A 25487-nucleotide genomic window follows, 5' to 3' on the forward strand; every position below is an offset into this window, starting at 1 on the left:
TTTTCTAACTCAGCGACACATCTGGTATCTTTGGAAACTTTGTCATGAAAGACTTTAAACTCTTAAAGGATTGTGACTTCTGCTGTTTAATGCGAGTTTGTACTGACTGGCCTACCGCTGGTTCAGAGAGGTTTAAAAGGTTAAGAGTAGAGTTAATATCCTGACAGAATGGATTTGATCTGAAAAAAAGTTAGTGATTCACTCTCAGCTCCTGATAAATGTCCCCTCAAACAGAGTGGGTCATCTCAGGCCAGCAGGATCAGTCTTTATCTCTGGATGTTAATACGGTTGAGCTTTTCCAGCACGACCGAACACATCAGCTTGAAACGATGGCAGAGCCTTTTTACAATGTTTTGGACCTGGTTTGATAAAACATCCAGTGAATCCCCAAACTTGGAATGCTGTTATCTGATGTCTTATGCATTTTTTAGGCCGTTTGTAGCACATTATTCTTATGCATCTAAATCGTGGCCTTAGTGTGAAATCCACACAGGATTTTAAGCACTGAGAATAATCTACAGCAAATCCAGTGCACTGGAGAAATCCATCTATTGTTCTTCCTCTGCCCTTGCAGCTCCACATCGCAGCTGCGAATGGCTACGTGCAGGCTGCAGAGCTGCTGCTGGAGGGGGGAGCTCGCATGGACCTGAGAGATTCAGATGGATGGCAGCCTCTTCATGCTGCAGCGTGCTGGGGTCAGGTAAGGTAAACATAACAGGAAGCAGGAACCTACCGAAGCCCTAAAGGGTCATGCATTCATACATTTTATGTTTTCCTGTGATAACGAGTTCATTTGTTTTCTCGAGATCTTGAGAAAACAAAACGATAGTGTAGTATATTAAATCATTGCAGGAAACATCATTCAGTGTAACAATGTCAGAGGAGCAGGAGCATATCGATCACCACGTCACATATCTTTTTAATCAATTAATTATATCGTTATGTCGGGAAAACAAAGTTTTGTTATCTGGAGATCTCGAGAAAATTATCCTGTTATCTCGAGAAAACGGCAGTTGTTATTTCGAGATAATAGCTCGAGATCTTGAGAAAACAAATGAAATTAACTCGTTATCACGGGAAAACGGAGGAAATAAAATGTATGAATGCATGGCCCTTTAGGGCTTCCGTAGGAAACAGATAAGACAACAGGCGCAAGGTTTTTAAAACAGTTAATGTCATTTACCATTGACGTTGTTGTCGTTGTTTCAGATGCATGTGGCGGAGCTGTTGGTGTCTCATGGAGCCAGTCTCAATGCCAAGACCTTCTTAGAGGAGACCCCCATCGGTATGTTTCCACCCCAACACTCTCTTATCAATACACCTGGCGGGAGGGGAAGAAAACTAATGACTTATCTCAGCACGGTCTCATTTCAAGCTTGTTCAGTCGATAGTTTTACATCGTGGGTTCATTGTGGTTAAATGCTGATTTCAATCTTGTCAAAGCTAATCTAAACCTTTTATTTCCATCAGCTTTTACACTTTGGTAGTCTTGTTACAACTTAAGTATGTGTTTACAGTCATTATGAGAGACGAGTGGCATCACTAAGGTGATAATAATCTCAGCAAATTCCTTTCATTATCCTGGTTTTGTTCTTTTATTTGTAAGAGAGCAGCAGGTTCATTTATAAAAGGAGCTGACGTCTTTCGTCATTTTCAGATCTGTGTGAGGATGAGGAGTTCAGAGCCATCCTGCTGGACCTGAAACACAAACACGACATTATCATGAAGTCACAGCTCAAACACAAGACCTCACTGTGTCGGCGAACGTCCAGTGCAGGCAGTCGTGGGTAAGTGCTGACATCTGCTGGTGTTACTGCTGCTCCTACAAGTGGTGATCCAAAAAGACAGGAAAGATCAGCAGATTAGGCTCACTGCAGCGTTGCAGTCTTCAAAGATTGAGTCTGCTTTATAAATGATTTTTTCTAATGTAAATGCTCCAAAGTCTGGATCGGCCTCCCTTAATCTTCAAATCTATTCAAATCTTCAAATTCTGGTATTTTAAAATCTGGGCCGTATGTTTGCATATTGTGTAGCATTAATGACTCACATGTGCAAAAGTTATGGGGTTAATCCAGTGGACTGCATCAAACATCCAGCCGTGACACAGACTGCAATTGCTGCACCATAATCCTTAAGGGCAACCTCCACCGTCAAAGTTTTGTCCACTAAAAGTGCTTGTTTTTGCCACTCAGGCTGAGATTGTTATCCTACGCAAGTGTCTGACAACATACAGAAAGGATCCCTACAGAGATGGACCTTTCTTTAAAGCGTGAAATCCTTTTTGTTCAACCAGAAACAGCTGAATAGAATTTAATAACACTCACTAAAACCATCTTGGTTTGTCTTTCCACAATTCAAACTATCACTCTGGTTGAAAATATTTTTGCTCTACACGCCGTTTTCCCTTGCTGCTTCTCTCTCTCTCGCCCCTCTCCCGATATTTTCACACTTTCGCACTTTTAGTGGACTTACTTTGAAGGTCAGGGATTATGATGAAGCCGTCGCAGCTCATGTCGCGTATACGAGACCAATTCCAAAAGGTTTTCAACCTACAAGTCATTTACACACCAACATTGGTCTAAAAATTCCCCATTCTGAAGAAAGCAATTTCAGACAGTATAATGTAGAAATAAGTATTGTATAAATTGTAATCATGTTTAGAAAATGCTTTATTCATATTTCGAAATTGCTGTGTCCACAGAAAAGTGGTGCGGCGAGCGAGCCTGTCGGACAGACACAACTTGTGCCGTAAGGAGTACGAGACGGAGGCCATCGTGTGGAGGGGAGGGAGGGAGGAGGAGGATGAGAAAGAGAAAGAGTCTGATCAGGAGATCAACCAGGTGGTTCATGTGAGTCTTCAGATCATTCATCTTTTATATGTTCTATAGAAGAAGATAAAAAACTGTACATAGTTGCACTGAACCATTTGAGAATTGAGTGTATTTTTTAACTTCCTGCACAGATGACCTGACCGAGATATTTTTATACGTTTTTTATTATCAGGGTTAATGATCGTCTCTCCCACACATCAGGAGTCTAAATGTCAGTTTTTGGTGTAGGTGTATCACAGTTAAAGATGTTTCCTCAAAAGCAGTCACACAGGAAGGAGCCTACAACGGAAAACAAAAGTGAAACACAATCCTCCACCAACAGCAGAGTCAAGAGATAAGAATGCCACAAAGTCACTTAGTTTGGCATGGAGAGAGATTCAGTTGTTTTTCCACTACTGGAAAATACTGCTGTCTTTCATTTTGCAATCACTACTGCAACATATTATCTAAAGGTTTTAAGGTAAAGTCATGATCTGAAGTAGAAGTAGTTTATCACAAAGGAGCTCCTGAACAATGATTTCTGAGAAACTTTCTTTGTAGTAGCAAAAAAAAAAAAATTGGCTTTACATCTCATTGTAATAAAGCTTGATAGCTTGGGCACCAGATCAAAGTTATGCGATCTCAGGCCTCCGTGTATTTAATCATCCAAAAGGGAAGCCTTATAGCGGGATTAAAGTAATCATCTTTATTGATGTCCTGCAGGTCAAGCCAGTCGTAGCCGTGGAGCTGCCAGACAAGCCCATGCTGCCCACCATCCTCAAAGACGGCAACGGCAAACAGAACGGCCTCATCTCCACGACGGCGTCCGTGCCGCCACAACAGCCTTCCAATGGCAACACGCCGTCGTCTGATAAGGGTGGGGTCGTCACCACCCAGCCCGTCCAGGAGGAACCCTGGCCGAGAGAGCGCGCTCAGACTCTGTCGGAGCTCAAGAAGCAGAGGGCCGCCGCCAAATTGTTAAATCACCCCTTGTTCAACGGTCACCTAGGTAACGGCTCTACAGACTCCTTCACTGATGCCAAAAACAACTCTGAGGACCCCCGCATGCCGCTGGTCTCCTCCAATGGAAGTGCGGTTTACTACACGCCGGCCAGCGGCGACCCGCCCCTCCTCAGACTGAAACAACCAATGGAGGAAGAGCAGCCGAAGACGCGGACCTGCTGCTGCGTGTCGTAGCGTCCCGGCTATTGGACAGTAGACGGAAAAGGAAGTGTTTGCACAGAGAGGAGGGAAGCAAGGAATGTGCTGGAAGAGGAAGGAAGGAAAGAAGAAGTGCTCCTGTATTTTGACGTCCTTCTCCTCGGCTCCTTTAAACCAGAGAAGACGGTGGAAAAACTTAACCCCTGTCATGTGACTCCTGCTCCAGTTGGAGACACCTTCCCCCCCAAATGCAGAACAGAGGAAAGGAACTGAGTAGAGCCACTTTGATTCACTCGGATTAAAATTCCTTCTCATATATGGAGTCTCTCCACAAGGCACGCCAAACGGATACAAAGAGTGCACAAAGTTGTCCCCTGTGCACCTTTAACAATCAAGGTGTGGACAGTTTTTTTTAAGCTTTTCACCTGGAAAGTATCAAAAATGATTGAATCAAGAAAGTAGAGAAGATCTCAAGGTACAAGGTGCATGTTCTGCCCTCAGAGATGAAGATGGAAAAGAGTTTTTTTGTACCCTACATATGGATGGTTATCATGTAATCAAACAGCATTTTGTGCAGGACAAACACACACTGTTGTCAAACCACATTGTTCTGCTCTTGTTGTCACATTCAGAGTGGTCCGGGTGTGTCGTGTTACATCCTCAACATATCAGAAACAGCGAAATCGTAGCAAAAAGAGATCTGTGACGTCTCTTTTCAAGTGTCAATCGTGTTAAAAATGCTGCCTGCATAAGTAAAGGGAAGGAATGCCATAAAACAGTGTTAAAATATTCAGGAAGTGTACTTCAAACAGGAAAGAGTACAGTGGTGCACTAGTGTTGGAGACTGTCACGATATCCTGTCAGCTATACTTCACCTCACCGTCCTCTCACATCCATCATGAACTGACAGGTCACGCTCTGTTTTTATGCACAATCCACGTTGTGCTCTCTCGTTTAGATAATTTAAGCAAACATGGTTGACAATTACTGTACATTTCTTTATTTATGAAATTAATGTTATGTGTGAGAAAAAAAAAAGAAGAAAAAAAAGCTATGGTTCCTAAAGGTGAGTGTATTTATTATTTGGATGGTGTGTGGAGAGTGTGAATGCAATATGAGAAAAGCACCTTCTGACATGGAAATATCAAACGTTCGATGAAGTGAAGTGAGGGTTACTGTCCGCTATATGTTATTAAAAATCAAACAAACAAGCCATCCTGCCGGGATGGATTTCATATCCGTGTCACTACAAATAACAGTGTTATTTGTTTATGTTTTGTCGTTCTTTTTTCTGGTGGCCATCGTGTGGCTTCATTTTCTCCCCAGTCACTGTATTTGTTAACAGAAGTTATAAATGTTATGTAATGAATTACTGTGAGTATAGTATCAGTTTTCTGAAGATACACATGGACTCCATTCTTGCCTCTGCTTTATTTGTTTTACCATAATCCCACGCATGGATTTGATATGTAGTCAGCCCGCATCATTGTCTCAGCTGAACTTTAAAGGTTCAACAACAACAACAACAACAACAACAAGCCCAACAAGTATTAGAAGTAGCTTTTCTGCTTAAGTAAAAGAATAGTTTGACATTTTGGGAAATATGCTTACTCACTTTCTTGTCGAGAGTTACATGAGAAGATCGACGGCATTGTCACGTTTGTTTCACTCCAAAATCAAAAATACAGAAGTTTCCTCTTAGCTGTAGATCCGTTTATCCATCTAGATTGTTATAGTGTGAGTTGCTGGCCGTAGAGATGTCTGCCTTCTCTCTACTATAAAGGAACTAGATAGCACTCGGCTTGTGGTGCTCATGGCTAAGTAACTAAGATACCTAAGCATGAGCCTGTTGTCCATGAGTAGATGCATGCTTCTTTCTGCACAGTGATACGGTTTGCGAGTGTAGTGCAGTGCAAAGAAAATAGTTCCTACATGAAACCAGGGCTGTCACCATATCAGATTGTCACTACACGATTATTGTGGCTTACAAAAAAAACAATATTATCAGGATATCTACTGACAATGTTTCTTGTCAAATTGATTTTTAACTGTTTATTGTGTGTTTTGCCTCTTTTTTGGCAAATAAATAAGTGTAGGGAGGTGGAGAGAGAGTTTGTAACCATAACTGTGCAAATGATTACAAAAAGAACAACTACACTGAATGAATTTCTTTGTTTTATGGCAGTTTGTGACCAGCGTTAGAGTGACAGATAGCAGTAGATGACTGTGTGGAGAAGCAGCACGTAGCACTGACAGGAAAGCTGAGCACTGTACTGCTAAACAGGACTGACAGCAAGACGTGTTTTTGTTGTCCGTTTATATCCATTTGTGTATCCAAGTGTACGCAATATTTTGAACATTTTTGGTGCTTTACATTGTTATCAGACATACAGTGTGTGGCTGTGCTTGTGTGTAAGAATACAGACCTTTTACGGTTGAGGGAATTTAGTCCCAAAGGAGCATAGCATAGCATAGCATAGCCTGGCTCTGTCCAAAGCTAACAAAAACAGTACTACAACATTTGTTTTTTGTACAGATGAAACTAACAAGATATAACGTGTTTATGGACCTTGGACCTTGCTCACCTAATTGGTATATGGCCATCCTTGATGTCTTTAATCACTCTTTATACTGAAGTGTCAGATTTCATGACAACATGAGCTTTAGAAATGAGGGAGTTGTTTTTTTTTAAGGCTAGCTGTTTCCATTTTTTGTGCTGAGCTAACTAGCTGCTAGCTCCGGCGTCATACATGAGTGTTATCAGTCTCCTCATTAAACTCTCAGCAAGAAAGCAAATACTTCCCAAGATGTTGAACTACTCCTTTAGCTAATAACCGGTCCTCTCATCTCCTTGTGAGTGCCAAAGAGTCTTCCATGATTGAAAAAGTACAACTTTTACACAAACACACAAACTTTTGGGGGGAGGCCTTCTTTGCCGTTTAAGAGATTTCTTTGTTTCCTGATGGCCAACCCTTTTAAACATGTGATTACCCACAATGCCACTATTACTTTATCCCCTTAGCATCAACTGTACAGTGTCAAATATTTGTACAGATGCATTTGTAAATATGTTTGTATCAGTATCCTCTTCTCTGTTCCCATGAACTGCATTTACATGTCTGTGTTGTTACAGTTGAACATACAGTATAGGAAGATACAATTACCCACATGGATTAACAGTGTTAGCAGACATTTGGTTTTCGGGGGGGAAACTGTGAGTGTACGTAGACCCCCCCCCCTTATCTGTAAAGTCTATTGCATCCAGGTGTCATTGTCATATTTAATATTTCCTCCCTGCTGTTGCGATGAACAGTGTCTGCGGTTGTTTTATTTTCTGTGCAATTTTCTGCAAAGGTCCGTTTTTGTTTTTGTTTTGTTTTTTTATGTTATGCTCTCATAGGAAGAAGCTTGTTTTTCAACTCAATTTGAGGAAGTATGAATTAAGTCACAGTCAAAGAGTTTGCCATTTTCCCGATTCTTGGTTCCTCGCCCGAGGCAGTGACATCATCTTGTTATGATTCAGCTGAAATTCACAGAAGTTACTCGCGTTCATGTATGTGTCAGCTGTTGCCGTCGATTCCTCTTAAATTTCAGTTCTGCCTCCTTAAAGATGAAATTCAATTACGTTGAATTTGTAACATTGAACTACAACCTGGTTTACAGTATTAGCCAGAAACAGACGGTCAGCTGTTAAAAAAGTACCCTGTGCTCTCATGGTATAATATATAGATCAAAGCTTGTGTTTGTCTGCAAGCCTCGTTGTCTATAAAGATCATAAAGACGAAAAACTACTGATTTTGTAATTACTGGAATATATTGATGGTTGCATTAACATATTTTGAATAAATTGTATATTTTGAGAATTTTACATGGTCTCTTCTGAATGAGTAAAGCTCTTTTGTGTCTTAAGGTACATCACAAAAAAGCTGGGACGTAGATACATTTTGTTTTCATTTTGTTTTTACAATAGCGTCCCAACTTTTTGGGGAATCTGAGTTGCACAAAGGGTTTCTTACCATTTTTATCTTTTTTAATTTTAACATTTTAGCATCTCTGCTCCCAGCTTCTCTAATGTGAGGGTTTGGATTCTCTCGCTGTAGATTGAATCTCTTTGGATTTTGGACTGTTGGATAAAACAAGACATTCGAAGACATTTCCGTAGCATTTCATCAACCCAACTGCCAGATCAAATGTTAGCTAAGTACGTTTCTGCAAAACCACAAGTTAATGCTCATCTTTTAAAAGCAGAATTATTTTTCATCAAAATGTATTCAGACACCGTACTGCGTACTGAATACACACTGTATTCAGTGCACGTTTGCACGCCATATGAAGGTTACTAACAATCTATTTCACCCTGACACGTCTGCTTTCTTTGCCCTGCTTCTACAGCTCTGTTTTGTTCTGAAACAGACAGAGGCTGGACCGTCCTTCACCGCACAGCTGTCAGGGTCTTGGCCCAGCATCAACTGCTTCCTTCAATGATTTTCTGTGTTGTTTTTTCCCCCCTCCGTTCTCTTTGTGAACTTCCTCTCATTCAGCGGCCGCTGGGTCAGCAGGGTCACTCAGCAGTCTTTGCTCAGACGCATCACAGTCGGGTTAGAGGGACGAGAAAAGAAGGCAGTTTAGAAAAAGTAAGACTTTATGACTCAAAGTTTACTGTGCCGTTAAACGTGCTTTACTTTCACCACTTTCAGCAGCCATTGCTACTACGCTCTCCAGTTTCATTGTTGTTGATTTTAAGGGAGCGATGACTTGGCTCCGATACAGTCGTCTGTCTTTTATGGAGCAGCTTATCAGTATTTACAGTACATTAGGCTGTCACATAAAGCTGTGCGTACTGGCTAATATGTTAACTCAGGGATTTGAAAAGCAAACATCAACCTATTAGACAAATATCTCCATCAGGCTACAGTTGAGCAAATATTAGGAGAAATCAGCCTTTCAACTGAAACTCCATGCGGGCACAGTCAGTATGTCCCCGGCATATAGACAGAGACAAGCACAATGGTGCTGAAAACACAAGATCCACACTGCATTAACCTCCTCTGCATGGCCTGGCTTTGCTATTGTGCCTGAGCTGCACTAAGTCCAGGCCAGCTGGCTCCGGTCCCAGTCCTTCAGTCCTCTTCACTGAAGGGCGAAGTGGATCTGTGCCAGAGAGAGCATACAGGCACATACTGTCCACCCTGCTGGACACATAAACGGAGCGATGATGATAGAAGGCACCGTGGAGTCACGAGTGTGGAGCATAAAGTAGGAAAATGAACCGATGCCAGGAGCTGCTGAGACGCTGATGGCCATGATGGAGGGATGGACGGAAAGAAGGGACGTTTGCACTGATTAAATAAAGACGACATGCAAATGAATGGTGGATGGCAGGACTGAAAGTGGGTCTGCGCTGGGAGGAGGCCACAACTATTGACCAATCAACCAGCTTGTGAGAAGACGGAATAGAAGAGCTGCACAAAAAGAGTGGATGAATGGACGGTGGGATGGCTCAGTGGGTCTGCCCGGTTCCCAGGATCTGTTGGACTTGAGAGGGCTTCAGTGTCTTGTTCGACCTGAATTTAAGATGTCTGAGCAGAGCGAGCCGATGTCTGTCGGACTGGTGATAAGAGCTGTCAACTGAGGGATTTACGCTCAGTGATACGAGTCAGTTGCTCACTCAGACATGAGGAGCCATGTCAGTGCAACAGCTCCTGACACGTGAAACGCGTGTTGAACAGTTAAAATCACTATCACAATATTGGTCATTTTAAAGGAGACCTATGATGCTTTTTCAGTTTTTTCCTTTCCTTCAGTGTGGTACGTTTGTGCATGTTTAAAAGTCTTGACAGTTAAAAATCCCAAAGTCTAACGTGGGCTTTCTCCCAAAGAAAACACAGCTCCTGAAGTGCCTGAAACATCTCGTCAGTGGTCTTGCCTTTAATTCTGTGACTTCTTGAAACAGATGAAAGCAGACACACCTCACTTTCCTGTCGGCAGAACGACCACAGCCCCCTTTGAGTTAAAACAAACTTCCGATGAGAGTGCTGACGCCAAAAAACAGCTTTTAGCGACAGGCCTAAAAGCCGCTGTGTTGCATTTTTCACGTCAAACAATAAAAAAAAATCCCTAACGTTATGATTTTATTTACTTCCCCAAGGAACCGAGGACAGTTCAAAAGAAAAGATCAAAATGTCTCTTTGAAGCTACTCGACGTAGCTCAAGTGAGTACAGTGTCGTTGGAGCACAACTGAATCATCTTAACAACTATTGGATGGGTGAGCGTGAATTTTTGTAGGCATTCATGTCTCTGATGATCCCCTGATTTTTCATCTTTGGTCATCATCAGGTCAAAGATTGGATTTGTTTTTTTGACGATGATACTGGTCTGACAGTCTCATCAGCCACAGCTGTACTTTATGTTCACTGCTAATTAGCAAATGTTAAAACACTAAACAAAGATGGTGAACACACTGTCCAAGGACCCCGACACACCTGGCGACATCTCATTCCCATTTGCTGGGAATCATTTACAAATCAGTTCTGTAAAACAGTGACACATTATGTTTCAGTCATCACAATGTAATTTAACCTCACCGCTCAAACATGCCAGAAAGTTATATCAGTTGTTTCTTCTGGCAGAAGTTCAAGTTTGGGGCCAATACCTAATGAAATCATTTCCCCAGGAAAGCACAGCTCACTGTAGGAATGGGAGATGCCTCTAAAGAGATCCATACGTGACAGTACAGTCCTCTTAAATGGCCTCAAATTTTACAAAAGGAGGAACAATCCAGTTAGTTCCAATAAACCTGATTAACTTGTTCTCTGCGTGTGTCACCAGAGCTGCGACACTTCCCTCCCTCAACGTAAAAATGTCCACCTGTGTAAATAGGTAACCAACTGTGAGTGTGGATAAACAACTGTGGCTGTGTAGTTCTTAGCATGACCTCCTCACACTGCATCAGTCCCTTAGCAACGGCACATGATGCCAGAACCAGGAAGCCCTAGATACTCACAACACACAGTCAGAATCAGCACCCTGCAGTGACACGACTGATGGAAAATCATGTCATTTAAAGATGATGAAATATTTTAAGCAAGAATTTGAGGAACAGTGGGTGACAGCTTAACTTGGCATTAATGTGAGGAAACAGGCTGATGTGTCTGTGACTAAGAGATTTTGTGGTTTTAACTGGAACACAGGGCTGACTTATCAACAACACACCTTTTGTACTGACTGATTTAATCTGGAAAGGGAACGTGCCATGCGCATGTACGGCACGTTCCCTTTTCAAAAGTGTGCAGTTCAGTTCAGCCTCAAAATTCACCAAAGTAATGACCTTGTTGACACAATCACAACTAGAGATTATTTATTTTGTCCGACTGTCTGTTAACGGTAACTGCAGTGGTTTGAAAGTCTGGTACTTTGAGTGAGAGCATTTACAGGCGTTACTGTCAGACGAGTCATCTTGAAAACATGCAGCTGCAGCTAAATCAATCGAAAAGTGAGTTACCCCTTAAAATAAACCAAATGTCTACCTGTAACCCCAAATCACAGTTTATGGCCTAAATGCAGGCATGATGTTATGAGCGGTTAAACCAAAGAATAAAGTTTCCCTCGTAGGTTGTTTCCTTTAAAGGTTTGTGAGGTCTGAAGAGGTAAAAGTATTTTGGACTTCACCAGAAAAAATACATTTAAGTAGTTAAAACTGTAATATTATTCTATAACATCAATATATTGTTTTGTCTTTCTCATTCCTTAAATCATCTTCTGACTAATCAAATTAATCTTGGGAGCCCCTGCAGTCGTATAATGGTTGTTTCAACAGCATTTAATTGATCGATCATTGAAATATAGTTACTTAAAAAAGACAATGATCATGGAATTAACCGAACAATATTATTTTAGAGTGCGTATATCTAATTTATCTGAGATGCATGTTGGATGCTGTCATAGCTGATTAATAACAAAACTTTCACTAACCTTAGATTGGAGACTTACCAAGAAAATGACAGCTTACCCTAGCAAAGCAACACAGTACATAATATGAGCCCAGCGGAAACATCAGATAGGTCATACCACCATGGTTTACTATATATATCTTTAAATGTTACAGTTACAGCTGAAAATGACGACATAATAAACACGTTTCCTGAGTTTATATATCTCGACAATAACTGTAACATCTAAAAAACCTTTCACTTTTCAACCTAATTTAGCCCGATTTTACCTTCATGTCTGAACATCTTTTATTCTGAAAAATCCCTCAATCAGTGCTTACAAAGCAGAGGAGGTCACTGTTTGAACCTTGACATCCACGGCAGGGTGTAAAGGTTTGAAGGTGCAGTGTGTAGGATTTAGGGGCATAAATCAGATAGAATATTCATAATAATGTTTTCATTAGTGTTTAATCACATGAAACTAAGAATCATAGTATTTTTGTGACCTTATGCTTTCATAAGTGCTCCTCGTGCGCTGTGTGGGAGGTGTACAGTCTTCAGCTGATGTAGAAGAAACTAAATCGCACTTCTTCCCCTTCGTTCTGCTGTGGGAGGCAGCACGAGTTCACTTCAGCAGGACACCTGACTTATGCTCTGATGTTAATGTCACTGTCAGTGGTGTCCCCTATCGGCAAATTCATGTTTAAGTCCCGTCTAATTAAAGGATATCTAACCCCGCCACAAGTACGAAGTGGGGGCTTACAATGAGTAGCTGTTTCAAATCAGCCCTCATGTTGATCTTGTGGCTTTGCTGAGGGAAGGTCAGAGGCTCCGTTGCTGCGCTGACTGTGGGCCGTTTAGTCATGGCTTCCTGCCAAACATCCAGCCCTCCTCTTTATCTCACCTCCCACTCACGCTCACTTCTTTCTCTCCGCTTCTCACCTCGAGTGCGGTTATGCATTTCTAACTGTAACCTGTGTTTAAGACAAAAGCTCTAAATGTCACTTTTACATCTGAAAGCAGATCGTGTTTATAATGCAAGAGGAATGCTTCAGTTTTCTGACGTATGACTATGAAATATTTAAGCGACCGTGCTGCACTTTTTCCACATTGAGGCCAATGTAAAGGGAGATTTCTGATCTTGTGCTTTTCCCACCACTTCCTTTTTAGGTCGAGCTTTTGTTAACACTTCTATCTGGTTTTGCATAGGCACGCAAATTTACATGAGAAATAAAGACAAAGAAACTACCTAAGTACTTCACTAAACTCCAGCTGTAGTTACTAGTTACTTAGAAGATCAAGATTTTACATCCAAAACAAGCAATCACCTCATAAAGATGATGAGATTAAACTATTCAGCAGCATATAAAGCCGTTCAAATCAGTTCCTCCGCAACATGAAGCGTGAACGTGACGCTGACGGTGGCAGCGACAGCACTGTACTTACATGTTGGTGCCAATTTGTTTGTACTTCTGCTTAAATACAATTCTGATAATATTAACTATATTATGTATCTGTGATGGAGATTTATTTTTTTAATGGGGTAGAGCTACTTTAACCTAACTTAAAGGTCTCAATACATCCTCAAATAGAGGAGGAGAGAGGACAGAGAGATGTGGCTTCACCTCAAGTTAAAGGACAAACTTGTAAAGTTTTAAAGTGTTTCATTTGACTTTTTTCAGTGTGAGATGTAGGCGGTTATAAAACATCATGCTGACAGTTAAAGCGACCTTTGATATCTTTTCCCTCTGTGGGTTGAATCGCCTTATCTCCCCATAACACACAGTAACATCCACAACCACAGAAGATAAGGGCCAGCAATGAAAACTAGCATCTTATGTATTATTTATCATAAAACTTCTGTGTAATTATGACGTTTGGTTGATTACATTTTGTTGTATAATTGGTTTTTATTCTTTTTATGGATTGTTGTGTTTCCTCTGGTGCAACCTTTTGTGCAACTTTGTCCTCCTCCCTCCTCACCTGGTATTTCCTGTTAAAACAGCATGTTCAGCCAACGACCTGGTCAATATAAGTAAATAAATACGTTCATGGGCTCGATTATGAAATTGGATCATCTCCTACTCTGATGTTGACAACTGGAAACGCGTTCGAGTCTCAACCTGTTTCCCTTTCCACCTGATGTGGAGGATAGCATTTGGAAAATAACAGACATGATAGGTTGTATCAAGTCGAGTCCTTAACTCAAGGAACTCAAGAAATTTTCCTGCGGGGAATTTTTTTTAATATTTGGTTTCCCGCATGAAAAAAAAAGAAATTTCTCCAGAATTTTTACACAGATGGGGAAAAAAATGAGGAACTTGTCATAACAAAACTTTTTTTTTCCACCAGATGGAAAGTCGTTAACACAGAAGAGAAAACAATCTGGATCAGAGTTAGATCACCAGATAACAAAGATTCTCACTTTCCCCTCAGGGCTTCTGTAGTGAACATCTGACTTCACCGACATCACTGATGATATCATTTTGTTTAAACAGTGAAATACCGACAAATAAAACTAAGAAACCAACCTGAAAACAGAAAATGAAGTTGAACGCAGACAAGTCATTTGAGTCGTCATGACTCAAGTCAAGTCTTTAGCTTCCAAGTCCAAGTCCAGTCTCAAGTCTTTTTTTGTTTTTGTCGAGTTTTGATTTCACCTGTCTGAAAAAATAACTAAGAGAAATTTGAATGCACATTTTATCTGATGAGTAAACAGCCTGTCCCTGCAGAGAGTCATATTTATTAAAACTGCTGGCTGCGAGGCTTTAAAGGGGCGATGTGTAGTTTTGGAGAAGAAATTCAAACTCCGAATTTGGATATTTACAATATTAATGAGGTAAAATTACAAACTCAGGAATATTTATCGTTTCCATAACTGAATAAACTGTTCTCAGAGGAAAATAAGGTCCAGAACACTGTTAAAGCTAGAAAGGTGGCAGGGTCCGCCACATATAAACAAAGTAAAACAGTATGAAATTGTGTTTTTCTTTAAGGTCAGTTTGTTTATTCAGTTTATTCAGACAAACAAACAAAGATAGTTTGTTTATTTATGTTGTTCAGGCATAAATAAACCCGTCAGTGAAGATATTCCCCCTCTGATTAAAATGTCTGCCCCAGAACTACATTAAAAACACACCCTGAGGTCGGTTACACGCACCCCAGAGAGGCTTCATGACATAACTCAATTGTGAGCATTAACACGGTTACACCTTTAAATACCCCCTCCCTCCTCCTCAGCGCTTTTACTATCTGCGATTGCGCGCCAGCTCTCATTGGCTGCTGGTGATAATCGGTCAACAATCGGTCCGGAGGGAGGCAGGAGGGATCGGGACGGCAATGTTTACAGCCGCTTCGTACACATAATTAACTCGTCCTGGAAGATTCAACTCGCTTTGGTTTGATTTTTTTTTGACGGGAAACGGTGAGCTCGCTCCGGGGCGGACCATGTTTTTGTGCCGCACGGGCAGGCTGTCTGCAGCGACTCTGGATCAGGCTTTCAAGTCCGCGGGCTCGCTTCTAGTGCAAGTTAAAGCAAACAGACTGAGGGACGTCACTTTGACATTACGCAAGGAGCACACGTTTCAGGGACACCGGTGCTTCTGCGTTTCCGTCGGCGAAACCCGCGCGCACCTGCGGAAACAGCAAGCGGACCTGGACTGCTCGTCCGGTTTGGTGATCGCGGACTGGGCTCACTTGGACCGGGTGGCCGCTGTGGCTGTGACTCTCTCCAAAAGCGCGCAGAGCCCAGCCGGTAACTCAGATCTTCTCAGACAGCCGCTGGTTCACAGGAACAGCAGAGGAGGGCCGGGGGGCCATGTGTTGCTCACAGGTGCCGGGGGGGTTTCCAGTCGACGCTGCTCCACCACCAGGACCATGCACACCAGAGCCGCGGCCACGAAGAAGAGCACCGACGCCGGCGAGGAGCAGACGGCCGACGGCAACAAAGGGGTAAATTATGCAACTCGAGTGTTTGTCTAACCCCGGCGACCACATAATAAGAGCACACATGTCCGAGTGTGTGTGTGTGTGTGTCTCTGTGTGTCCCAGTGGCGCCAGGATTGAACTCAAAATACCCATGAAATATGCAAGAAGCTGCCAGCCCGGGCCTCTTTAGTATCATGTAAGCAGGCAGGCTTGTTATACAACAGTGCATGACGCGCGCAGCTGTGTGGGCAAAGCTGCATGTGCAGGAAACTGACAGGATTCATGTATAAATGATAACTTTGAACATGTGAACAAGCACAAGTGTCATTTACAGAGCAGAGGGAGAACATGCTGAGTCACTGTTTAACAGGCACACACACACCTACACTCACACACATGGCTGCTCAACCTGCACAGCAAACCAAAGAAATGAGTCATGTCGTCCAAACCAATTTGAATAGGATGGATTCAGTGAATCTTGGCACGAGCTGTGTGTTGGTGGTGAGGCAACACAACAGTGAGCGTGAACCTGCAATGAGAAGTTCTTGGTAAACACTGTTATATTGCTGTGTTCTGCTTGATCTTGATTGTTATGAGGCTGACATAATTATTATGTTGGATAATTACACAAGAGTAAGAGTCTACGGCCACGCTGGCAGCTCTTTGACCCTGTAGCAGACACAGTGGTGCTTTGAGCTAAATGCTAACTCCAGTCTAACAAACTCACAACAAGCCCCCAGGAAGAGTGCCAGGCATTGAAGCCAGATTTGTTAGTGGCCAAACTGTGTAATTACATCGTCACGTGATGCACTGGGGCCCAAAAATACTTTTTCCCATAGGATAACATTGTGAAAGAAGCAGCTGTAAAACGGTGGATACATTTTTTTTGAGCGACACAAAAACAAAATTACTCGTCCAATAAAAAAATTGTGAAAGTCTAGAGGAGCTGCAAGATTAAATCATTTTATCTCTATTCAAGGTAGCCGGGCGTTAGACCGGAAATTTCCCAGCTCCGGCTCTTCTAGACTCTCCCAATTTTATTGGACTGCATGGCTCAAACTATGGCCTACATTACCCACAACCTGACCCTCTACTGTTTGGTCAGATAGTCAGGTGTGATACTAGTTAACGCCATTGTTGCCTCTAGCTGAGATGCTGAGCGTGCAGCAGAGGTCTGGTGAGGTCACTTCCTTCCCCCAGATTTAAAATAAAATTTCAAACATGTAGTTTTCATATTCAACTGACGCTGCCTGCTTTTTTACTTCCCTGCTTCAGCCTCTGACATTTCCCTCCCCTTCTGTGTCTGTATTTATGCGCATGTGACTGTGTCTTTGTGTTCGCACGCCACTGTGACTTTGAATATCTGCATGTGTTTTCATGCCTCTGAAAAGCTGTTATCAGACACAGCAGTACCACTGTTCCCCTCCCATACACCCTCCCTGGCACAACTCCCTTTGGCCGTTCACTCACATGACCCTCCCACACTGGTGTCCGCCTTTACTTTTAGCTTGGCCTGACTCGACTCTGAAAAGCAAAGGCCTGCTCCCTCGCCCACTCTGGCCCTGTCTATTGTCCATTGTTGGCAGGCCAATGAATACGTCACCAGGACTGTGACTTCGCCCAGGGGGGCTTGGGCCAAAATTAAGCAAGACAAATTGCAGTGAAGTGAAAAGATAGACTTGTTTTTGTCCCGTTCCCTTCTTCTTCTTTGTCTGACTCAGGCCTACAAGGGAAGACGGTCTGAAGCCTGCAGAATGTCAGTGCAGCAATAAAGGCGTAGACGGATATGAACAAAAGTGACTGTATGTTAGGCCCAATGAACAGCAGCCTACATCCGTTTCAACAGATTATGTCACATTTGCAAACATCTCAAAGGCTTTCACACTAACAGGATGGTTTCACTTTTCAAAGTCAATATATATATAAGGATCATGTGCATGTCACGGAAGCAGTTTGAGGCCCTACAGCGCTCGGAAAATTTAAGTTTTAGTACAAACTTCAAATTAATGTAACAAGTTATGAATGTGTATAATGAAGGATTTAGGGCATTGTTCTCAATTTGGATCCAGTAGCTACAAAAAGCATAGTTAACTGTTAATAAATACATATTTAACTGTTAATAAATGGTCATAATGCAACAGAAAGCTTAAAAAGGGTTAATAAAGATATAAGTTAAGCTCATGTGTTTGAAATGATATGATGAAATGCATATAAATATCTTATAATCTAACAATAAAAATGTCTAAGGACTTTAAAAGGCCTTATTATCTAAAACGTATTACAAATGATTTAATATAAACAGTTACCCCGTTAGTCCTAAATCTAGTGAGAATCACATAAACAACATTCCTGTTGGTTTTCTGACTTTTATAAGACAAAGTTACTCTTTTAAGCACAATGTCACTGTAGTCGTTTTCTTTCTTCTCACGGCTCATTTCTGATGCTCTACTAGGAAAAATATGCTCCCACACATTTTCCACCACCCTGTATTTAGTCCTCACCGCTTTTAAAGTCGACCTTGAATGTATAGTCTGCTCCAATAATAAATTCCTTTTCGAAGCGGTCACTGTGGCCAGCATTTTCTTTACCCCTGCTATGTCGTCTCAGCTTCGTAGGGGCAAGGTCAATATTTTGTCTAAAAATAAATTCATTCCACGCAAGCCTGAGCTACTTCCTGCTTTGTCAGAGAGAGCTTTTATTTTTGCTCTCAGCAGAAAATTGAGGGACTTTCTCCAAATTTGGCACAAACATACAAGTGGACTCGCAGATGAACTGATTAGATTTTTTGGTCATTACTCAACAATTCAAATGTTGAGTTGTTGAGTGATCTTTAACCTTTTAAAATGTAAAGGTCAACTTCACCGTGACATCATAATGTTCTGCTAAAAATGTTGTAAGCACTCTGACGCTCTGTCATTTGAATTCTGATCTGTTAAAGTCACTTTGCATACCATCATACCTGTTGAGCAGGTTCGGTTGCATCCGCCATGACACAGCCCTTCAGTCAGAGGGGTATTACTTTTATTTACTGTACTGTTAACATACTGCAGGCTTTCTCTCTCGCTTTCCTAAATTCCTGCTTCTCTCGCTGCCCTGTGAGGCACGTCCACACCATCAGCGTTCTGTGGTGGTCTTATTGTTGCTGAGTGTGTTGTAGTTCACTAATCTGTTTTACAGCCAGCGCACACACACTGGCGTGACCTGCCTGCTCCCTGCTGCTCCCAGCTCAGACAGCTGGATTGTGTCTGGTGCTTGTTCTTCTTGTGTCCTGAGTGGCGTGTCTACAGGCCACAAACAGGGAGTAACGTGTGTGTTTGTAAGAGAAAGTGACGGACTTTGTTCGCATGCGAGTGTGTGTGAAAGGTTGAGTGATAAAGTGATTTACCTTAAACAAACAGCGGCCTGTGTTTAGTCTGCTGACTCTGCATCACGATGAATAGAGGAAGCTTGTAAAAAGTTTAGTTTGACCTCAATCTTGAACCAGATGATGCACAGCCCACAGTGTTTTTACATCATGATGAATCATGGATTTCTATCTTTGAACATTGCTGGGTGTAGCTCAGTTTGAACTCTGACACACAACTTCTGTTTGCAAAATCATGAGAAGGAACTTCTGGCCGTGTTAAAAAATGAAACATAGCTGCAAACATGTTGTTTGTGTTGATACATTGTGTAATCTGATAACTTGCAACCCTGACCTATTTTGCATTTCCTTATTTTCTGTCACACAAACAATGTTGCAGTGTCAGATGCTCTGCCCAGGACTCTCAACTGGATCATATTTTATGGACAAAATGTTCTCTGTTTTTTCCTTCTGATGTTCTCTGGCTGCTTTGCCTCAACTCTCTTGTGATTTTCAGTGTTTCCTGATGGATAGATAGCTTTCCTCGCTGCTAGTAGTCACTGCTAACTGCCTCTAACTGTAATGTTAACTGCCATTAGCTAGTTAGCTCGTGAAGCTATGCTTTGAGTGTTCCCATTAGCTGACTCTCTCCTCGCCCAGGGCATGAAAACCTCCTCCTGATGGCCCCGATAGGACCGCTAACTGAAGCTAGTATATAGCTAGCTGCAAGGGTAACTAGCTAAGCAACAGGTAAAGCTGTCTGTCTATCAGGAAACTCTGGAAGTCACAGTTAATTTCTCCATAAAGTGTGATCCAGTTTCTCCAAAATCAGTGTATAAAGTGTGTAAAATCAGCGTATAGCATGTGGTGGTGCTCATGTCACAATCCAATCAGGGGTTACAGCTGAGTTTCAGGCAGAGGATGAACGAAAGGGCTGCATACAAGGCCAGTGAAGGATAAATATGGCATTCTCTGAACTGAAATGAGCATATTAGTTCCCCGTCAAGGTTAAAAGATTATGATTAGAGATTTTTGTATACTTATTGCACCTATAAAAGCTATAAAAGTACCCTGAGATACCTATCAGCAAGTGCTTTGTTGAGTAAAGAGTGACACATTCATGTTATGCTTTGGCGTCACCGCTCATTCAGCTCTTTGTCTACGAGTAAAGTAACAAATGACACACATCACCATCTCATGTCATGTGGATTTTAAAGGTAATAACTGGTTGTTTGGACAAAAAATGTGAAGTAGAAACTTGTAGCTGGGCGTCTGATGAATATGAAAAAATGTCACGATTTTGTACGCAGAGTGGAAACTGTCACCACAATTTTCTTCCACTTCCTCTTTGCCATCCACATTTACTCTCTGTTTTTGTCCAGATATGAAGCATGTCTTCAAACTCCAGGGATTGTTTTTGTTAATTCCCCATCTCACATTGTCCCGCTCACTTCCTGCTACTTTGCTCTCTTTTTTCCTGTCCAGGAGGAGCAGAGTTTAAAGGAGGCCTCTACTGCTTCCTCATCTACTGTGAAAGCCCAGGAGGAGCCAGAGCCAGAGGGAGGGAAACCCAGTAAGACACAACAACTAAAGAAAGTCTTCAAGGAGTATGGAGCGGTGGGAGTTTCCTTTCACATCTGTATCTCCCTCATGTCCTTGGGAATGTTCTACCTCCTCATATCCAGGTAACAAAACATAAGATTATTGAGTTTTGGGGGGCAGGGGCAACATAAATTTACCATTTTTTCAGAATGAAGATCAGATATTAATCAAATTCAAGTGCAGAATTTAATAAAATCACTTACACTGTTGAAAAATGAGTACCTTTACCTTACTTGGTCCCGTCTTCTGAAGTATTCCCTAAATATAGATATACCGATTCACAGCAGAAGGAGGAGAAATACTTTGAACAAGCGAAAGAAAGATCCCTGTTTTGACCTTAAAAGTCCAGGGAGTATTAGTAGAAATGCAGGAAATCACTGACTGGAAAAAAAGGAGACGGAACAAGCTGAGGAAAAATAACTGCTGTGCATCGAACATCACTTACTGACATTATCCAGCAGTGTGAGAGCATCCGAGTGCAACATTTCCTTTAAACCTAAAGACGTCCACAGGAAATCACTGACCCGTGGGCTGCTTTTACACAGAGGAATGCATAATGTCTGGTGCAAATTGGCAGCAAATGGGACCAAAGTACACGCTCAAATGTCCACTCAGCCAGTCACATTACACCGGCCCTGCTGAAATCAGACACAGACGCTAAAATCATGTTGAGCGCTTGAATAAAACATAAGAATCTTTTAGACTTTACAACAACACATGCAGAATTTAAATCTTTGACTCTAAATCCAGCTATCTGTTGCATTTTTTAACCTTCTATAAGCATGACTTAAATTGTGGCAAGGCCAATTTTCAGGCCTTTGTCCTTCTCTCTGGCCTCATGCCAGGTGCTCAAATACCAGAGAGGCTTGGCAGAGATTATCTGACAGCTTAGACATTTCCTCGTTCAGCTGATAATGGCCCTTGAAGTGAAAACTGACTCTGTAGCCAGCAACTATTGAGAATTATCACTGTGAGGCCTCTGTATTAGCAGGCCACATGCCTGGACTCAGAGCTGTGTGCTGGGTAAACAGTTGTCAGGGTGCAGATGGATTTTTATATTTAGCTGATGGACTAAAGTTTGCTGAGTGCAACAGAGCTGTTAAAGTGAGCGAGAGAGAGAGAGAGAGCTTCTGTATTGATTGAAGCGGCTCTCAGCCTCATGTTAGCACATTCTTCACATAATCATTTCCCTGAGTAGCTCGTATGGAAATGCCCCGACTCCACGAAACTGCCTCACAGGGGCAGAGATACGTGTAGCTTGTTAAAGCTGCTTTGATTTGCGATTTCATGCTCGCAGTGCTTCTTATGCTAATCAGTTTAAATGGGTCAAAAGGCCATAAAATAAACTATTATAAAACATTCAGCATTGAACACAGCTCCCTCTGGTGGAGATAAATGAGAGTTGCACTTGTAGTCAAGTAAGCAGGACCACAGGAGCAGAGGAGGAGCAGACTCTTCTTGTTTACTTTATATTTAATCTCTTGAAATCCCTGACGATGCAACCAGCCCGGAGCTGGGAAAGAGGTTGTCCCTGTGGTGTTTTAGGAGATGTTTTTTGTAAACAAAGACACCTTATCATTAGTATTGCCTTCATATTCTCAACCGATTTTCGGATTTATTCTGTATTTGTTTTTTTTATTTTAATATTTACTTCCAGTTATTTCATTTTATTTGATGCATTCGTTTTTTTTTCTCTTCATTGTTAGTTTTTAATTTGATTTCATTTATTTTGTCTTATTTTATATTTTCTTAGTTTTATTTTTGCACATAATTTAATATTGGTGTTTTTATTAAATTAAATTAAGCTTAATTTAATCCTTTTTCATATTATTTTATTTGTTGTATTGAATTTCGTTTATTTTATCATTTCATTTCCCTTTTTTGTTAATTTTATTTTGTGTTATTTTATTTAAAGCATTAGTTTTTTTTATTTTGTCATTCATTTGTCTTTGTATTTTTTTTCAAATGTCATTCTTTTCATTTCATTTTTTGGTCATTTTATTCTTTAATATAATTTTTTTTTGTTAGATTAGGGTTATATTTTATCTTATGTCCTGTTATTTAATTTAATTTTGTGTTTTTTTTAAATTCGTTTTTTATTTAATTATTTTTTCTTAATTTTATGAATTTGTCTTACCTTGTTATTATTTTTATTTATTTATTTCATTATGTCTAATTTTGTGTTTATTTTCAAACTTTGTTTTTGTTGTTGAATTCTGTGCACTTGTGACCAGTTGTCTGTGTCATTTGTCTCCCCAGTGGGATCGATATGGCGGCCGTGCTGTGCAAACTGGGCTTCAGCGAGACGGTCGTTCGGTCTAAAATGGCAGCAGGGACGAGCACATTCGTCTTGGCCTACGCCATCCACAAGCTCTTCGCTCCGGTTCGCATCAGCATCACTCTGGTGTCGGTGCCTCTCATCGTGCGCTACTTCAGAAAGACTGGTCTCTTTAAACCGCCCACACCTGCACCCTGACGACCCCTCTCTACTCCTCCGCTGCCTCATTAAGCAACAAACGTCCTGACTGTTAATGGCCATAATTAGAACGCCTGTACATATCACTTACTCATTTGCCTTCATCTAGAAATGCCTCGTCTTTGTTGTTGTGAATTCAGGTGAAACGTTTCCGGCATTAGTTTCCATTTGTAACAGAATCAAAGTGTTGAATTGTGTTACTGCAGGATAAGTGTGTCTGGAGCCATGCCTTAATATATGTGCATTCCAAAAAAACAGAAACAAAGGCTGATAAAGCTCAAATATTTATTTACAATCAGAAGTTTGATCAGGGATTTTCAGTCCGAAGCACTTTCAGTAGGCTGGTTTGTCTCTTAATGCTGTGAAGGTTCCCCGAGGAAAATAAGCTGATCTCTGCTCCACTGTTTCGCTGTTAGCTGACTCGGCTATGTTCTGGCGTTATGTGAATCAGCAGAATATTTCTGGTTCAGTCTGTCTCCTACCTCGCTCTCTTTCCCCTTTTTTCTCTCCTACACTCTCTTTTCTGCTGTTGTTTTACTTCCCTCCTGTTTTTCTTCTCAGTATCTCTCCTGGCATCTGTTTTCCTCCTTGAGCTGCCCCTCTCCGGTCTTTTTCTGCCTCTTCTTCTTTGCAAATGCCACTGCCCAAGCGATGAGTTGGAGTACATTAATCGAAGAGGGAAGCTGATTGTAGTTCATTTCAAGCTTTGGATGAAGAATGTTGGTTTGTGAGGGTTTTTTTCCTGATTGAATGGACTGTATTTAACTATTAAAAGGGATGTTCTCTTTTATATTTGTTGTTTTTGTACCAAAACATCATCATCAATCACACAATGAGTCTATTGATCACTTTATATGGTGTCTTTTTAATTTATAAATGCTGTGATCAAGAAATTAACATTATAATAATGTAAATGAGATTGCTGGTAGTTACAAAACCACAGATATCATCAAATACAGCATGCAATCTGCAAAGTAACTAGTAAATAAAGCTATTAAATTAATGTAGTGAGCAAAAAGTACAATATTTCTGTAAATGTAGTGCAGTGGAAGTGTAAAATAGCTGCTTGTACAGCAAAGTACAAGTATCTCAAAATTGTAATTCAGTACAGTACTTTAGTAAATGTGCTTCCATCATTGCAGCCAGAATCTTAGCTGCTCTGATTCACTTTTATCACATTCAATTCATTCAGTGTTCGGCTGCAGCAGCCAGCTGTATTCAACAAACAGCTCTATAAACTGACTATAACCACTTAGGCAGAGTTGGTGACCAGCTAACCGAAGCAGAGCTAATTGGCCAGAGACACTAAAGAGTGCTATGCTGCTCTGTATAGGTCATGAAAGGGAACCAACATCTCAGCCATATCGAAGGTGATGATATCTTTTAGCCTCTTGGGGGCAGCAGAAACAAGCTGCAAACACAAATCTGCCATCAGTTATGGTCAATGAAAGCAGCCTGGTTTGTTTCCCTTTTTGTTCATGTATAAAGTAAAACTAGTTGTGCAAAGACGTTCCTCTGCGTTGATAAATTATGTACATCTCAGATTTCAACTTTTTTGTTAAACCCATTTTTATCTGGGAGGAAGCACTTTTAAATGTTGTTTTGGGGAAGAACATTTTAATCAGAAGGGAAAGATCTTCATTGACTGATTTTTTTAATGCCCAAACAAACTAAATAAACAAACCGTCTTCATTTCACGGCTGAATAAACAAACTGACCTTAAAGGACAACACAACTTCATCCTGTTGTACTTTGTTTATATGTGGCGGACCCTGCCACCTTTCTAGCCTCAAACTGTGTTCTTTGGACCTTATTTCCATCAGAGATCAGCTTGTTTATTCAGTTATAAAAAAATTAATATTTAGTTTTACTCATTTTCTCAGCACTCATGATTACCTCATTAATATTGTAAATATTCAAATCCTGAGCTTGAATTTCTCCCAAACTACACAGTGCCCCTTTAAGATATCTAGCAAAGAATTATTTTTATTGTCGATTTATCAGCTGATTGTTTTCTCAATTAATCAATTTCTTGTTTGGTCAATACAGACTCATACTCTTTGAAAATGTCGACTAGTGTTTTCTTAAGTCCAACACGACATCCTCGAATGTCTTGTTTTGTCCACAACCCAAAGATATTCAGTTCAGGAGTAAAGAAACTAGAAAATATTCACATTTCAAAGGCTGAAATCAGAGAATTTGGACTTTCCTTCAAAAAACGCTAAAACCGATTTACACC

General features: G+C 41.1%; 2 protein-coding genes across 2 annotated transcripts in view; both read left to right on the top strand.

Moving 5' to 3' along the window:
* Nucleotides 1–7839, top strand: part of ppp1r16b (protein phosphatase 1, regulatory subunit 16B) — a 101063-nt gene extending 93224 nt beyond the window's left edge. Inside the window, exons 7-11 of the mRNA XM_084348770.1 lie at nucleotides 575–700; nucleotides 1210–1285; nucleotides 1658–1787; nucleotides 2702–2849; nucleotides 3534–7839. Coding sequence (XP_084204896.1) covers nucleotides 575–700; nucleotides 1210–1285; nucleotides 1658–1787; nucleotides 2702–2849; nucleotides 3534–4007 — 954 coding nt within the window. The 3' untranslated portion in view covers nucleotides 4008–7839. The remainder of the gene's footprint in view (nucleotides 1–574; nucleotides 701–1209; nucleotides 1286–1657; nucleotides 1788–2701; nucleotides 2850–3533) is intronic.
* Nucleotides 7840–15164: 7325 nt separating this feature from the next.
* Nucleotides 15165–24038, top strand: fam210b (family with sequence similarity 210 member B). The gene is made up of 3 exons (XM_084349764.1): nucleotides 15165–15851; nucleotides 20656–20855; nucleotides 23032–24038. Exons 1-3 carry the CDS (start codon nucleotides 15348–15350, stop codon nucleotides 23246–23248), a joined length of 921 nt encoding a protein of 306 aa, XP_084205890.1. The 5' UTR covers nucleotides 15165–15347; the 3' UTR covers nucleotides 23249–24038.
* The last annotated feature ends 1449 nt before the right edge of the window (nucleotides 24039–25487 follow it).

Source organism: Pagrus pagrus (genome assembly GCF_965226575.1).
Source record: "Pagrus pagrus genome assembly, chromosome: 3".
In the NCBI taxonomy this organism is placed as follows: Eukaryota; Metazoa; Chordata; class Actinopteri; order Spariformes; family Sparidae; genus Pagrus; species Pagrus pagrus.

Coding starts and splice junctions, on each gene's coding strand:
- fam210b (XM_084349764.1), top strand. CDS start 15,348: ATGTTTTTGTGCCGCACGGGCAGGCTGTCTGCAGCGACTCTGGATCAG. Junction 15,852..20,655: donor CGGCCGACGGCAACAAAGGG/GTAAATTATGCA, acceptor TTTCCTGTCCAG/GAGGAGCAGAGTTTAAAGGA. Junction 20,856..23,031: donor TTCTACCTCCTCATATCCAG/GTAACAAAACAT, acceptor TTGTCTCCCCAG/TGGGATCGATATGGCGGCCG.